Raw genomic sequence first — 14136 nt, forward strand, 5'->3', positions numbered from 1 at the left:
GTCAGTATGTAAAGTGGGACTGTTTGGTTTTACTGGTGATGTTCTGACAGTTGGGCTTCAGTGGAGGCACCGAGCTGTGTGGCATCTTCTCTGGGCACAAGATGAAAGGCTTCACTCTTCCCGGTGAGGGTGGCCTCTAATTACCATGGAGGGAGAGCGGCTTCTGCAACTTTACCTTCAAATTCATACTTAGAACAGAGAGTCTACAGTCGTATGTAACTTGAGTTCTTTTTCTTATGTAATTATTATATTTTTAACAACCTGGATAATCTACCTATGCCCACTAATAATGCATATTTTTGTCATTCTGAAGCAATCTTGCAACAAAGCAAAAACAAAACTAGGCTACAACTATCATTTTTATTCAATCTTGTTCTCTCAACTCAGAAGGCAACAAACGACCACATAAAAAAGGGAGCACTTTTAGAATATATACACATAAAGTTGGCCTGAGTGTCTAAGGGGTTAAAGAAAACTGATGCCCTACCAAGTAAGTGTTCTAGTTCTTCAGCTTCTACAACAGTCATTTCTAGGCCTTCTGGTCACTACATTTTCATTTAAGGTACTGTATTAATTTCACAACTACAAAATGAGGCACTCATACAAAATAGACGGGAATGAAAACAGATGTATCCTGTCTTATCTTTACATTGTATTAAATGCCAAAGACGTCAGCGATTATCTGAAAGAAGCCCTTACTCACGGTGGCTGTTTTAAAAAACGACACAGGGCAGTAACAGATTGAAAGGAAAATGTGTGATTGAGGGGGCAAGTTAAGTAAGGAGATACAAGGCTATTAACAGAATCTCCACAGATGAGCTTCAAATAATACTTTTGTGGTAAGACATTTGTTTTCTTCTTGGTGACTGAATAGGTAACACTCTAAAGGAGTATTTTAAATATAATTATTTAATTTTACAATATAAAAAACTTCTCACAGTAAGTAGAGAGCCTAAAATACTCGATCCTGAAAACGAGTATTACGTAGCTCACTTGCAACGTTTTAAAAACTGCCAATGTTCTTAATGCCGGTGCCACAGAGTGAGTGAGTGTGTGTCTGCAAGTGCAGTACAATGTAGAAATGTCCAGTGCTTCTGTTTTGTTTTAAAAATTCATCAATTCAACCTAAATTTGAGAATTACACTTTAATAGTAGCATTTTGCCAATACAGAAATAACATATCTAAGATCAAATAATTTGAGGGAAAAGTTATTCTCTATTAGTTGAATAAGGGAAAGAAAAAAACACAAGAATCCACATAGTAACAGCTATATTAAATGTTGAAATAAAAAAATTACTTTTTGTTTACATCTGGAATTGAGATGTCCTATCTCCACTGTTTCTCCAGAGAACTAACAGGAAACAAATCACCTAAAAACATGGAGTTTTTTAAGGCTAGCTATACACAAACTTCACATTGGCATTTTTCTTCAGTTTTCATCTTAACTATTAGTACTTAGTAGTTTAAAAATCAGACATAATTTGCTAATAATGAACAACTGCACACTTCATACTATGACCATTTGATAACTGGTCATGTAAAACTAACCCCAAATGTTGATTTGTCTTCAATAGTAAAAATAAAGCAAAAACGTCTTCTTTCCTAATTAACTTCCTTTAAGACAATTTTTAGCCCAATGTAAAATGAAGCAAAACTACACTATTATTTTTTTTTTAATTCTACATGAAGAAGGGCAGCAATATTTGCACTTTCTGAACTAGAAGTTTTAAGTATTTATAAGACTACTGGTTAATAATAAAATTTTGATGCTATCCAAGTAAACAGTATGCTAGCAAATGCTTTCCTTATTGAAAACAACAGGACAAAGAACAACTGAGAAACCAGGGGAAACCCTTAAGTAAGACAAGAAGATAAAGTTATCTGCCAGCAAAATGGAGGGCAACCTTTTGGCTTTTTTTTTTTTTTTTCTTTTTTTACAAAATATCTGACAATATTTAAAATTTTGTAGAATAACAATTTTTAATCTTTTGTAGTATCTGCCTAGATTTCTTTCTGGTAAAACAGATAAATATGTTCCAATGACTTTATATTAACGTCTACAAATTCTCTGGGAAAAAAAAAAAAAGTTAAATGAACATAATTAAGTTATATGCCCAATTTGATAATATTTTTCTCCCAAAGAGAACAATTTATACAGATATACACCATGACAGATGGCGTTATGTTTAAAACGCTCCTATTTTTCACAGTAGGACTAAACTTCTAAGTAAAGGTAGGGCTAGCAAAGCCCGTAATTTCAAATATGAGAAAGGCTACTATAAAGTGCCAAAAACTCTAACACTGCATCCTATGTCAAGCTTCTTTCTTTCTTTTTTTTGATACTGATGTTTCAAAATGTTTTAAAGTAACTGCTTACCACTTCAGGAAAAATTGTTGAAATATAAAACAATCAGAACTTGTTTTTGATTTTGCTAACTTATGTTTGGCTGATTCTCATATTTTAAAAATCCCCAGATTTAAGCCTATGGGTTGTAATACTATATGGAAATTCTTTTATGGTTTCTTAAGACCTATGCTGCCCATTTGCTTTGAGAACTCCTAAGTTATCATTCAAAACCAAACACTACCCTTACAATACACCGTTAACATTAAATACGTGGATCATGTGCCAACCATTCTCTTTCTCTAAACTTCTAAGTTGAAACTTTGGTTATAAGGGAAAACTAAGTTTGAAAATATTTAGTTTTCTGAGACTTTACAGCACATTTCCTATGAAATACATTCTGTACTCCTATGTAAAAAGGCCAGCTTAACCAGCTTCCTTCTGGTCAAATAAAATCAAGTTGGTTTTATTTGTAATTTTATTCTGTAAACAAAGAGCTTTGAAAGCGTTGGAGAAAAGCACTGCTCCTAGTTCTCACCCAATGATGTACTAACTACCAGGACCGGGGGGGGGGGGGAGGGTTCTAACAATTTCTCTAATGCTGTCCATCTAAGACCACAAACCCCATCTACATTTAACTTACATTTCAGTATGTCCTTATTCCAGGAAGATGCAGTATCATCGGTGATGTTATTCTATAAGATTTATGATCTTGCATGACTTTTGGCCACTGTTGCCAAGAAGGAAAAAAAGACAGCTGTATCTGGGAAAAAGGGGTTGGGTGATCTAATGAAAAATCTTCTTTTGGACTTTTTTTTTCTCTAAGTATAGTCATGCCCCTAACAAGCACAAAAACCCAGCTCCCAATGCTGGTCACTAGGAATATTAAATTATCAAAATTAAAAATAATTTCCCTACCTAGCACAAGATACTATACAATATTACAAACACAGACACATGAAAAAAAATCAGGCAGTAGAAAATGTACAACAGCTTTGGTGTTATACAAAATAACTTCCAAAAACGATTGACAGTGAAGCACAAGTTCATGTTTTCTTACCACAGACACTCCACTGTCGATTTCTACTTGTTTCCTTCTACGTTCTTGGTAAGGTCTGAACAGCCAAGAGAAACAGAATGTACAGTTTACTCAGTAAGAACTGCAAGGAACACCACGACAGTGCACTCCAAAAGACGCCATTGAAAAGTCTTGCCCCTGCACCATGGCTCTGTGGCACATTTCCTGTCAAGATCACAGCAGGTCCAAAATAAAGTGACAACTAGATTTAATAAATTAATATACATTTTGTTTAAAGATGTACAATGCACATTCTGTTTAATCCAAGGTTTTAGGGTATCCAGGAACTTCTATTTACACATGTACAGACCTCAGACAGCAATGATGTCAGAAGGTGCAGGAAGGGCAGCTCTCTGGATGCCGAGAACACAAGTCAACAGATTTAAAATAAAAACAATGCTGAGAGATCACTGGGAAAAATCTCCAAAGAGAGAAGTCCACAAAAAAGGACACGTAAAGGCAAGGGGAAGGTCAAGGTAGTTGAGACAACCACTTTATTCTTGGGATGACTGTGGAGGTGGCGGAGAGGTGCCCTGTTTGCCAGATTTCCGTTCATAGTTCACAAGGCGTTGGCCCACAAGGTACCTGGGTTATAAAAACAGGGTGGTTACTCTCCTAGAGGATCTTATTTACTAAAACATTCTTCCTGAGAGTAGCCCGTGATACACTTTTAAAAATGTAAACCAGACCACTCCACTCCCACTTAAACCCCTTCAATAGTTAGGTAGGTAGAAGGGGAGTCTAGAAATGAACACCTACACAAGGCACAGAAGCAGGCATCGCAAAGCAAGCTATGGGTTTAGGGAAGACATGAGAGCAGCAAAGGTCCGAAGGCCTCAGATGCTGGGCAATGGAGTACAGGCTCTGGTCCACACCTTCCGGCTCTCACAAACTCTGACACTTGGAGACCAGAGGAAGGCAGGGCAAAGTAACCTTACTCAGGGGATTTATCTGCTATGGATCACATTTTATAAAAGAGCTTAGAGTACAGATCTGAAGGAACGGACTGGAAATGTAATAATCAGAAAGTTGAGTAGAGAGAATAATACTGAAAAGCTCTAGTTCTAGAGAAAAGGACAAATCAAAAGACAAAGGAGGTTAAAGGGAGCGAGATGGCAGAAATGTGTGTACGCAAGTGACTTTCTTGGACCGACTGGTCCAGGAAACAGTGTTAAGTGTTCCCAACCGACATGATGTGGTGACAGAGAAGTTATGGCAAAGGCTGCAGGACTGTGGACAGAAATAGAGACAGAAGTTCCTGTGGCTGGAATGACAAGGCTGGAGGTCTCCACTGGCATTCCCATTGTGATGGCGGAGTTGGGAAGGAGAGCAGTGATGTGCCTCAATAACCCATGGGGAATGGTCTGGAGACTGACCCTGGGAGCACAGTGGACAGCAAAGCTGATGGCAACAAGCAGGGGCAGGGGAGGGGGGGCACAGATGGACAAGTGGGCAAGAGGACCCATTTGGAGGCAGCAGTGCAGAGCAAGGAGAGCCCAGGAAGACGTTCCACACGGGCGCAAGAACAGGAGAGGGAGCCAGCCTGTGTGAGGGCTACCAGAGAGCTGGGGTCTCTGAGACTCAGTGTGCTCATCAGCAAAATGAGAACAACAGCCCTATGTCCAGTGCTTGCTTAAGGAATAGAAAAGGCCTTGGTAACAAAGGCCTGGCATGTGCTGAGTGGCAACATTTACTTTTCACCATGATTTTCTCCACCCTGACTTTCATCTATCACTTTTCTGTGAAAAAAGATATGCCTAATGAGGTACTTGGCAGTTTACACTGAGTAGCCTGACTTTTCACTTTTTATAAACATGCCACTCATCCTACTGCTGCTTCATCCATGAGCTCACAGTTTAATCCCTTCTTGTCTTCCTGATTCTCCTCCTGAAGTGAACCATTCCTTACCCCACTGTTCCCCAACCAACCAGTGTTTTATCAAATTGTGAGCATTTTGTAAATGTTTTAGACAATGACAACTGAGCAACACCTGACATACACATGGCACTACCTGACACACATGTAATTACAAACCATATTAAGGTATCAACATAGAGAGAAAAGCAAGGTAAACTTGCCCAGAACCAAAAAGTAACTCAGTGGCAGAAAAAGGAGATTCTATGCACACTACTGTATGTGGAATGGATAGATAACACAGGGAATTCTACCCACTCTTCTGTGATAACCTACATGGGAAAAGAACCTGAAAAAGAACGGATATGTGCACATGCATAACTCAGTCACTCTGCTGTACCAGTAGAAATTATCACAACACTGCACATCAACTATACTTCAATAAAACTTTAAACAGTGAGAAAAGAAGGGAGGGAGGGGGAAGTCTGAATGAACCCATACCTAGCTCCATCACCCTGGCGCCCTCTCATGGCCCCAGGGCACACATGCACCCTTGGAGCCTCCTAGGGACCAAACCCTGGGAGAGTGGATACACAATGTCAAACAAGATGTGCCCTCCAAGGAGCCTGCAGTTCAAGGGTTTCTACATGAGGAAGCAGACGGGGAAGAAGAAGAGAATGTGGGGGGCTGTGGGAAGCTCCCGGGGTGTGTCTCTTTTATGTTACTGCAGTAACGACTGCTCTGCCAAAACAAGTGAAGTGAGAAAAACTGACTTTCGTCACTGAAGTCCCCCTCCCCATTCTTTCAGAGCTGGCAGAACTTAGTACTCTGGCAGCCTAAGCGTTCTTAGTTTTTGTTACAGTCAGTAAATAAACACTGCTTTGGAAAAGGCTGAACACTCTAAATTTCATTCTTAAAAATATTACTCTTAAGAATCCTCGGAGGAAACAGGTGACCATATAATTTGTTGTCCAAAGGCGGCACTCACGAGTAAAAGGGAGTGCTGTTAATGATGGCATAAAGGCAGCACATGTAAACAGGAACTCTCCCAGACAAACATGAGGACAGTTATAAACTTGCTTGTCTGTGAGATGCCACTAAAGCAGAAGAGGATCCAGGCTTCCATTAGGACATGGAGGGTCAAATGGCCATCATCCTCAGAGGTGTTTTCCCTGACTATTCTCAATTTCTGATTAAGGTCAGGTTGCAGAGCTTCCCCCCATCAGAGGTCACCACAGCACTTTTGCACTGATAATTCCTAATATAGGCTTCTTATTTGTATCTACAACTGTTTAATATGTTATCAGACCAGAACATTTGAAAACAGGTTGAAAATTATTTTGAAAGAACATTTAAAAAATCTTCCTCCCCAGGGAGTTCCCACTGTGGCATGGGAGGTTAAGGATCTAGCATTACCACAGCTGTGGCACAGGTCACACCTGAAGCTCAGATTTGACCCTTGGCCTGGGAACTTTCATATGCTATGGGTGCAGCCAAAAAAAAAACAAAAAACAAACTTCCCCTCCAAACCAGTTTCTCCCAAGTCTTTTTAGCTCCATAAATGACAACTCCCCAGGTGCTTGACCCAATCAAGTTCTCAATGGCCTCTTTTTCACATCCTACCTTCAATCTATTAGCAAGTCCTATTCCACCTCAGAATATACCCAGAATCAGAGCACTTTTCCCTCCTGTGATTCATCACGTAAGACACAAAAATTAAGAAATGAGAGATCTTAACAAGAGCAGCTGGATGAATGGAGGTCTGGACTTACTTGTCATTTTTAATATGTTCATAAAGGCGCTTAAACTGGCGGACCTGGAAGGACAAGATTCCCATCAATACCACAACCATCAGTAAAAATGGATAAATCCGCCGATGGACCAAGTTTTGCATTTCCGAAGTAACACCTGTAAAACCAAAAAAAGGAAAACTCTGAAGTGCATACAGAACGACACCGACATGGAAATAATTCCTCTCCCGAAGCAAAGGAGGCTGGTGGTGCCTAACTGAAACTCGTCCTGTGCAGAGGGAGTAATACAAGGAGTGCTGGCAGGCAGGGCCTGGCACAGCTAGAGGAGGAGCCTTGTAGCTGGGTTATTCTTAAAGACCACTGAAGAACCAGCAAAAGGGTTTTCACCAAAGAGTTTGTATACACAAAGAGACCCATCCCTCTGAAAGGTCGCTGTGGTCGCAGTGTGGAGAATGACCGTGTGGAGGGTTCAAGGCAGGGAAACAGGCAGCCATAGAGGTTGAGGTGAGAGCTGCAGACGAGGCCCCCAGAGGGCAGACCAGTGGGACCTGGAGACCAGCTGAGTACAAGAGCACAGAGCCTCAGGTGACACGGATGACCCTCAAGGTTTCCGACTTATACGACTCGTTGGATGATAATGCCAGAAACTGAGAGAGGGAATTCAGCAGAAGAGGAAGATTCGGAGGGGACAACTTTGTGCTTATAACTGAACATACACTGGCTCATGTACTGGCTCTAAGAGCCTGTGAAGATTCTTAAGTACTGACACGAAAATGTCTACATGTTAAGAGTATTTCCTCTTTGGTGTTCCTTTTATGCTGAAGAACATTTTTTAAATGTCAATATTTTCTCGCCTCTCTAAAGAAAAAACTACCAAAGAGCTTTATGATCCTCATCTTTTTTTTTTTTTTTTTTTTTTTTTTGGTCTTTTTTTTGCTATTTCTTGGGCCGCTCCTACGGCATATGGAGGTTCCCAGGCTAGGGGTTGAATCGGAGCTGTAGCCATCGGCCTACGCCAGAGCCACAGCAACGCGGGATCAGAGCCGCGTCTGCAACCTACACCACAGCTCACGGCAACACCGGATATGATCCTCATCTTGCTCTGAGTACTGAAACCTGAGAAAAACAGTCTTTTGACAGTATTGTTTTGGCTGGATTTATATTTACAACATAGCATTTGGAGCCAAGTAACCTCGGACACTGAAGGGACAAGAATGTGACGACGCTAACAAGGTGCTCCCTCAAGCTTCCAGCCACCTTTACCCACCTAGTAGAGGAACGATGCCAGACGCAATGACGTAAGGTACACACAGGGAAAGCAAGAGCACAGAGATCACTGGCGCTGCCAGTTTCCGAACGATATAGTGAAGGTCAATGTTCCGGATGCCGTTTGCGTAAACCTGGAACGGGAACAAAACAGAACAAGAACACAGGACAATTTCCCCAGGTTAACAGCAATCTCTACTGAATTCAAGATGCACAGAGTTGGGGAGCTCCCGCTGTGGTGCAACAGGATTGGCAGCCTCTTGGGAGCTCTGGGACGCAGGTTCAAGCAGCCCCGTACAGTGGGTTAAGGATCCGGCGTGGCCACAACTGCAGCTTAGTTCGAGGCTGCGGCTTGGATCTGATCCCTGGGCCAGGAGCTCCATATGCCACAGGGACTACCAGCCCCAAAGGATTCAAACTCGTTATTTGTTTCAGAAATCAAGGCAAATTCTGGAACTCACACCTCAAGATGGCATCCACAAGTTTTACTTCCTTACACTTTGCAGTTAACTCTGCTGAGAGATGAAATAAGATGCTAACCTAGAATAATAATTACACTAGCCTTGCTCTATATAATACCAGATGGCACCAACAATATTAGTTGAATACCACACACCCTGAAGCAACTTCATATATAAATTGTGTAAGAGTGATCTGTTATTACTCAAGATTGCATTCATCTTATCTGAATATAAGAAAATACTATAAACAGGAAGCATGTTTCTAAAAAGCTTATATAAATCAAATGTCAACAAATTAAAAGGTTTTTTATGTAACAATCTAGTATGAAAGTAAGTTAATTTTTTTTTTTAATTCAAGAATTTCTAAAATATTTCCATCATCTTACCTACAAAGTTCTATTCAATAGTACTGTGGAGGAAAGAATGGACGGAAATGGGGGAATCTTGGGAATAAGAGAAAATACAGCTGGTGTGCAGAAGGTGGCAAAACAGAAGAGTGGTATTTGTGTTTTTCCCCAGCATTTTAACCTCTTCTGGCCCAGAGTCACATAGTGTGGTGCAACTCAAGACAATACCTCTATCCTTTGGAAATGGACCAGAGCATTTGGATGCAAGTCACAGGCTTACTGCTCCAAAGGCTCATTTCTGATCCCCTCAAAATCCTTTTAACCCAAATGCACTTAAGTTAATGCAGCAAGGCAACCCCATGTTTAACCATTTTACTTAAACTTATACACATGTATGAGAAAGAATGCAACCGAGAGCAAAATAATATAGAGATCAGCAATTCACAGCCTCCAGCTGTAACTAAACCCTTATTCTCCACAACGGTCAGTCTCACTTGGAAACTCCAGAGGGGACTGGCCTGTAGTACTGTCATGAATGGATACGCTGCCAGGCACCCCACAACCCACCTCACTTCAGAATCAGCCTGCACTTGAGATGCACACGCACACACACTGATTCCCTGGCCCTCCCCTACCCCCGTCAACCTCCAGGTACAGGAATTTTTGGATGGTTTTCTTGTCCATACTGGGTTAAAAACTACTTTATTTCCTATATACCAAAAGAAGGTATACTTTTAGTGCTACAGAACTATAACACTTTATCAATTTGGCGCTGCCCCAAGGATAAGAGGGTTGTCCGTAAGTACATTCTCTAGGTAACTAAAACTTGTAAGTACATTCTCTAGGTAACTAAAACTTGAATAAGGACCAACATCTACTATATTGGTTATTTTGGAAGAAATCTTCCTAAAATGAATTACCTTACTCTTAGCCTTACTATCACAGAATACAGAAGTACAATTTACCTTTTTCAAAGTTATCTCCACAATGACCAAATTATCTGATGGTTCCATAATACACAACAGTCTCAGGTGCTATGTGGCTAGAATATTCCTAAACAGTTATACTTTTTAAATATATTCTCAGTTATGCTTTTTAAATCTATTATCTTTTTCTGCCTTTTTATTTATTGTCTTGAACAATAACCGCTTCTCTACTACAGACGTACAAAGCCTGAATACCAAGGCTTCATCAGAACTCCTTCCCTTTAAAAAAAAAAAAAAAAAAAAAAAAAAAAAAAAAAAAAAAAAGCATACACTAAATTTTGCCTTTACTTTGGGTAGGGTTTAAGCTTTTGGTTAATTTTGAGATGAGGGACATTTTAAGAGTGGTTGATGAAAATTCAGGGGATAGAAGAGCAAACTGCCTTTTTCCTTTAAAAATAAGTTATGTTCACTTAAGAAAATGTAGAAAACTGAGAAGGCTAAGAAAATGGAAAATAAGAGTCACATGAACCAAACTTCTCCTATCACTTTGTCTTTTTCTGAAAACTGATTTTGCTTACCTGCTCAATTACAGTTTTCAACCACCACTGAGGACCCATCAACGTTATAGCTGCAATGATTTTGGCATGCAGGACTCCAAGTGCCCAGTCCTAGAATAATAAAAATCATTTAACAGATTTTTATTTGCTTTTAGTAATAAACCCAGCACAGAGGCTATACAGTTTTCTTGCATTATTTATAATACATTTCAAAACAGAAGTTCTGCTACATTAGTAACAATTTTACTGAAAACTAACTTACACTGGAAAATCCAAGGAATTTTTTTCAATAGCTCAAACTCAGTGTTTCTATCAAAAACTCATTCTTGCATTGAGTAAGAAAAAGAAGGAGGGAAAAAAAAAAAAAAAAAAACGAAACAAAAAAAAACACACCTCATTCTTGCAGTTCCTGGCGTGGCTCAGTGGTAATGAACCCAACTAGTATCCATGAGGACTCAGGTTCGATCCCTGGCCTCATTCAGTGGGTTAAGGATCCAGCGTTGCTGTTGAGCTGTGGTGTAGATCACAGACGTGGCTCAGATCCCCATTGCTGTGGCTGTGGCGTAGGCCAGCAACTGCAGCTCTGATTTGACCCCTGGCCTGGGAACTTCCATATGCCATGGGTGCAGCCCCCAAAAGACCAAAAACAAACAAAAAAAACCAACCTCATTCTGTACCTTTCAAAAAAAGCTACATTATTTTTCCAAGAGAACTAAGAAAAGTATTTACATTAATGGAGATCGAAACAAACAGAATAGTGCCCTGATTTTATTTCATCAAACCATCCTTAGGCTATTTTATTGGTTGTAGATGAGCTAATTATGTCAAAATAAGAGAGTAGAGCCATGTTTTACCTAAAGAAACCAACCCAAAGGCTCAGAGGGCTTCTGGGTGGGTGCATTCACAGGCCTGCTGAACTGCTTAATTAGAACATCTACTGCACACCAAGCTCCTCACTGTGCCTCTGGCCTGGGCACCCTGTTCTCCCCCAGGCAGACAAAGTGATCACCACCCATACTCACCACCAAGTGATCTTGTAAAGTGCACATACAATCTGTTTGCTGCCCTTACAGTAATCCCCGGGTTAAGGTAGTGTCTGCCTGATCCTCCACTATAGAGCTCTATGCTTTCCTTTAAGGTATCAAGTCATCTGTAAGGTAAACACCTGGCCAGCATGCAAACCACCACCTCTGCACTGTAGTGGCACCAAAACATGCCCGCAAATTCCTCTCCCAGGGAGTGGCAGAGGTCTACATCCCCTTCCCTTAAATCTGGGCCAACCTGTGTGACTTGCTCGTAAGAGGAATTAGTAAAAAGCAATACTGTAGGTCTTCTGAGATGAGGTCACAGAAGGCGATGCAGCTTCTGCCTTGCTTGCTAGATACTCTTCTCCCTAAAGTGCCTTGTAGGAAGCCCAAGTACCTTGAGGCTACCTAGCTGTGAGGAAGCCCAGGCACACCCAGGGACTCCAGCCGACAGCCCGGATGAAGGGCAACCAACAACCAGTGCCATCCCTCACACCTGAGTGAGGACTGAGTGATGACTCCAAATGATGCCAGCTGAGGCTGTCAAATCACACTCAGTCTGAGTCATTTCAGATCAGACCCCATACATGTAAGAGACACAAGCCCCTAATGCCCTGCCTTAATTTCTGACCCACAGACTCTGTGGACAAAATAAATGGTGGTTTTAAGCCTGTAAGCAGTAGCTATGAGGTAACTTCTTATTGCAGTGTAACTCATCAACCTAGGGGTTCAGTATCCACTGACAATCCTAATAATAAACAATTATGTTGAACATTGCAAAATAGTGATTTTTTCTAATTCTGTTATTTTGTCTACCTTTATTAGCCAGCATTATTTTGTGAAAAACAGCTTTTCTTCAACCCCTGGTGCTATTAGATTACACCACAATGCAGCTCCTACAGAAAGGCATCGTATCCGCGTCACTATTTCCCTTTTACACTCACTTTCACTCCAGTTCTCATTTATGAGCACAGTAGATGAGAGGCACACACCTGTCTATGCTCTATCTCACCCTGAGGTCTGCTGCCTCGCTCCCTCCTTTCTGACCCACTCCCCTGCACTCTAGGTTGTCCGCAACACTAACTCCTATAGAAAAACCCCATCCGAAAGTCCTGAGCAAGGTACTTGCTTGCCCCAATCACAGCAGTCTCCTCATGCCCCTTTCTCTCCCACCAGCCTACAAAGTTCTCAAGCCTCATTTCCACCTGAGTTTTATACAGTCCAGGGTTTAGCACACATTAAAACATTCAAGTAAATATTTGCTGTTAAATGAAGTTTATGGAGGTCCTGCATCTGGAAAGTAGAGGATAATTTACATTTCTAGAAAATTCATCATAATAGACTAAGAGGGGATTTTTTTAAAACAAGGCAGAAAAACCTTTAAATGACTAAAGTCAATACCTGGCTCTTTTTCTTAATACCTCTTAAAAACTTAAGGTCTATGACAGTAACTCAGGCTAAGCTCTAAATACTACAGAAAAAATAACTTTCTTTTTCTGTGAGCTTAAGGCCTTTGTGTGACCTGCACAGGTTCCCTCAGAATGCTCTTTTTAAGACTTTGTGGGAATGGGGTTCCCGTTGTGGCACAGAGGAAACGAATCCAACTAGGAACCATGAGGCTGCAGGTTCGATCCCTGGCCTTGCTCAGTGGGTTGAGGATCCAGCACTGCCATGAGCTGTGGTATACATTACAGACGTGGCTCGGATCCCCTGTGTTGCTGTGGCTGTGGCGTAGGCCAGCAGCTGTAGCTCTGATTCAATCCCTAGCCTGGGAACCTCCATATACCACAAATGCGGCCCCTAAAAAGAAAAAAAAAAAAAAAAAAAGACTTTGTGGGAAAGGGGCTGTAATTATTCAAAAGTGTAAGTTACTGCTTCAAGTCTCAAAGCCAAAAGAAGCAAGATATCTCACCCTAACTAAAAGGTGTCAATTTATATCTTTAAATATCTGTGGAACCTAAATGAACAGTGACAGTTTAATCCATAAAGTCAAGTCTTTTATCATTTTTTTTTTTTTTTTTGTCTTTTGTCTTTTGCTGTTGTTGCTATTTCTTGGGCTGCTCCCGCAGCATATGGAGGTTCCCAGGCTAGGGGTTGAATCGGAGCTGTAGCCACAGGCCTATGCCAGAGCCACAGCAACGAGGGATCCGAGCCGCGTCTGCAACCTACACCACAGCTCAAGGCAACGCCGGATCGTTAACCCACTGAGCAAGGGCAGGGACCGAACCCGCAACCTCATGGTTCCTAGTCGGATTCGTTAACCACTGCGCCACGACGGGAACTCCAAGTCTTTTATTTTTATTTATTTATTCTTTTAGAGTCACAACTGCAGCATAAGGAAGTTCCCAGGCTAGGGGTTGAATCAGAGTTGCAGCTGCTGCCTACGCCACAGCCACAGCAATGCCGGATCCAAGCCACATCTTCGACCTACACCGCAGCTTGCAGCAATGCTAGATCCTTAACCTACTGAGTGAAGCCAGGGATCAAACCCATGTCCTCATGGATATCAGTCGGGTTCTTAACAGG

General features: G+C 41.2%; 1 protein-coding gene across 6 annotated transcripts in view; it reads right to left on the reverse strand.

Annotated features, from left to right (window-relative positions):
* Positions 1–342: 342 nt before the first annotated feature.
* MARCHF6 (membrane associated ring-CH-type finger 6) overlaps positions 343–14136 on the reverse strand; it is an 84787-nt gene continuing 70993 nt past the window's right edge. For 5 of the 6 annotated variants that reach the window (XM_085001509.1, XM_085001508.1, XM_085001507.1 and 2 more), the window contains 4 exons: positions 10607–10696; positions 8296–8428; positions 7050–7185; positions 3615–4008 (listed from right to left, as the gene is read on the reverse strand). In XM_085001509.1, the coding sequence (XP_084857635.1) occupies positions 3918–4008; positions 7050–7185; positions 8296–8428; positions 10607–10696 (450 nt within the window). In that variant the 3' untranslated portion in view covers positions 3615–3917. 6 annotated transcript variants of the gene reach the window in all.

The sequence above is a fragment of the Sus scrofa genome, chromosome 16 (genome assembly GCF_054392235.1).
Source record: "Sus scrofa isolate SSC_HxYL_T2T_F1_AM1 chromosome 16, Sscrofa_HxYL_maternal_Yorkshire_Landrace_v2.0, whole genome shotgun sequence".
Classification (NCBI taxonomy): Eukaryota; Metazoa; Chordata; class Mammalia; order Artiodactyla; family Suidae; genus Sus; species Sus scrofa.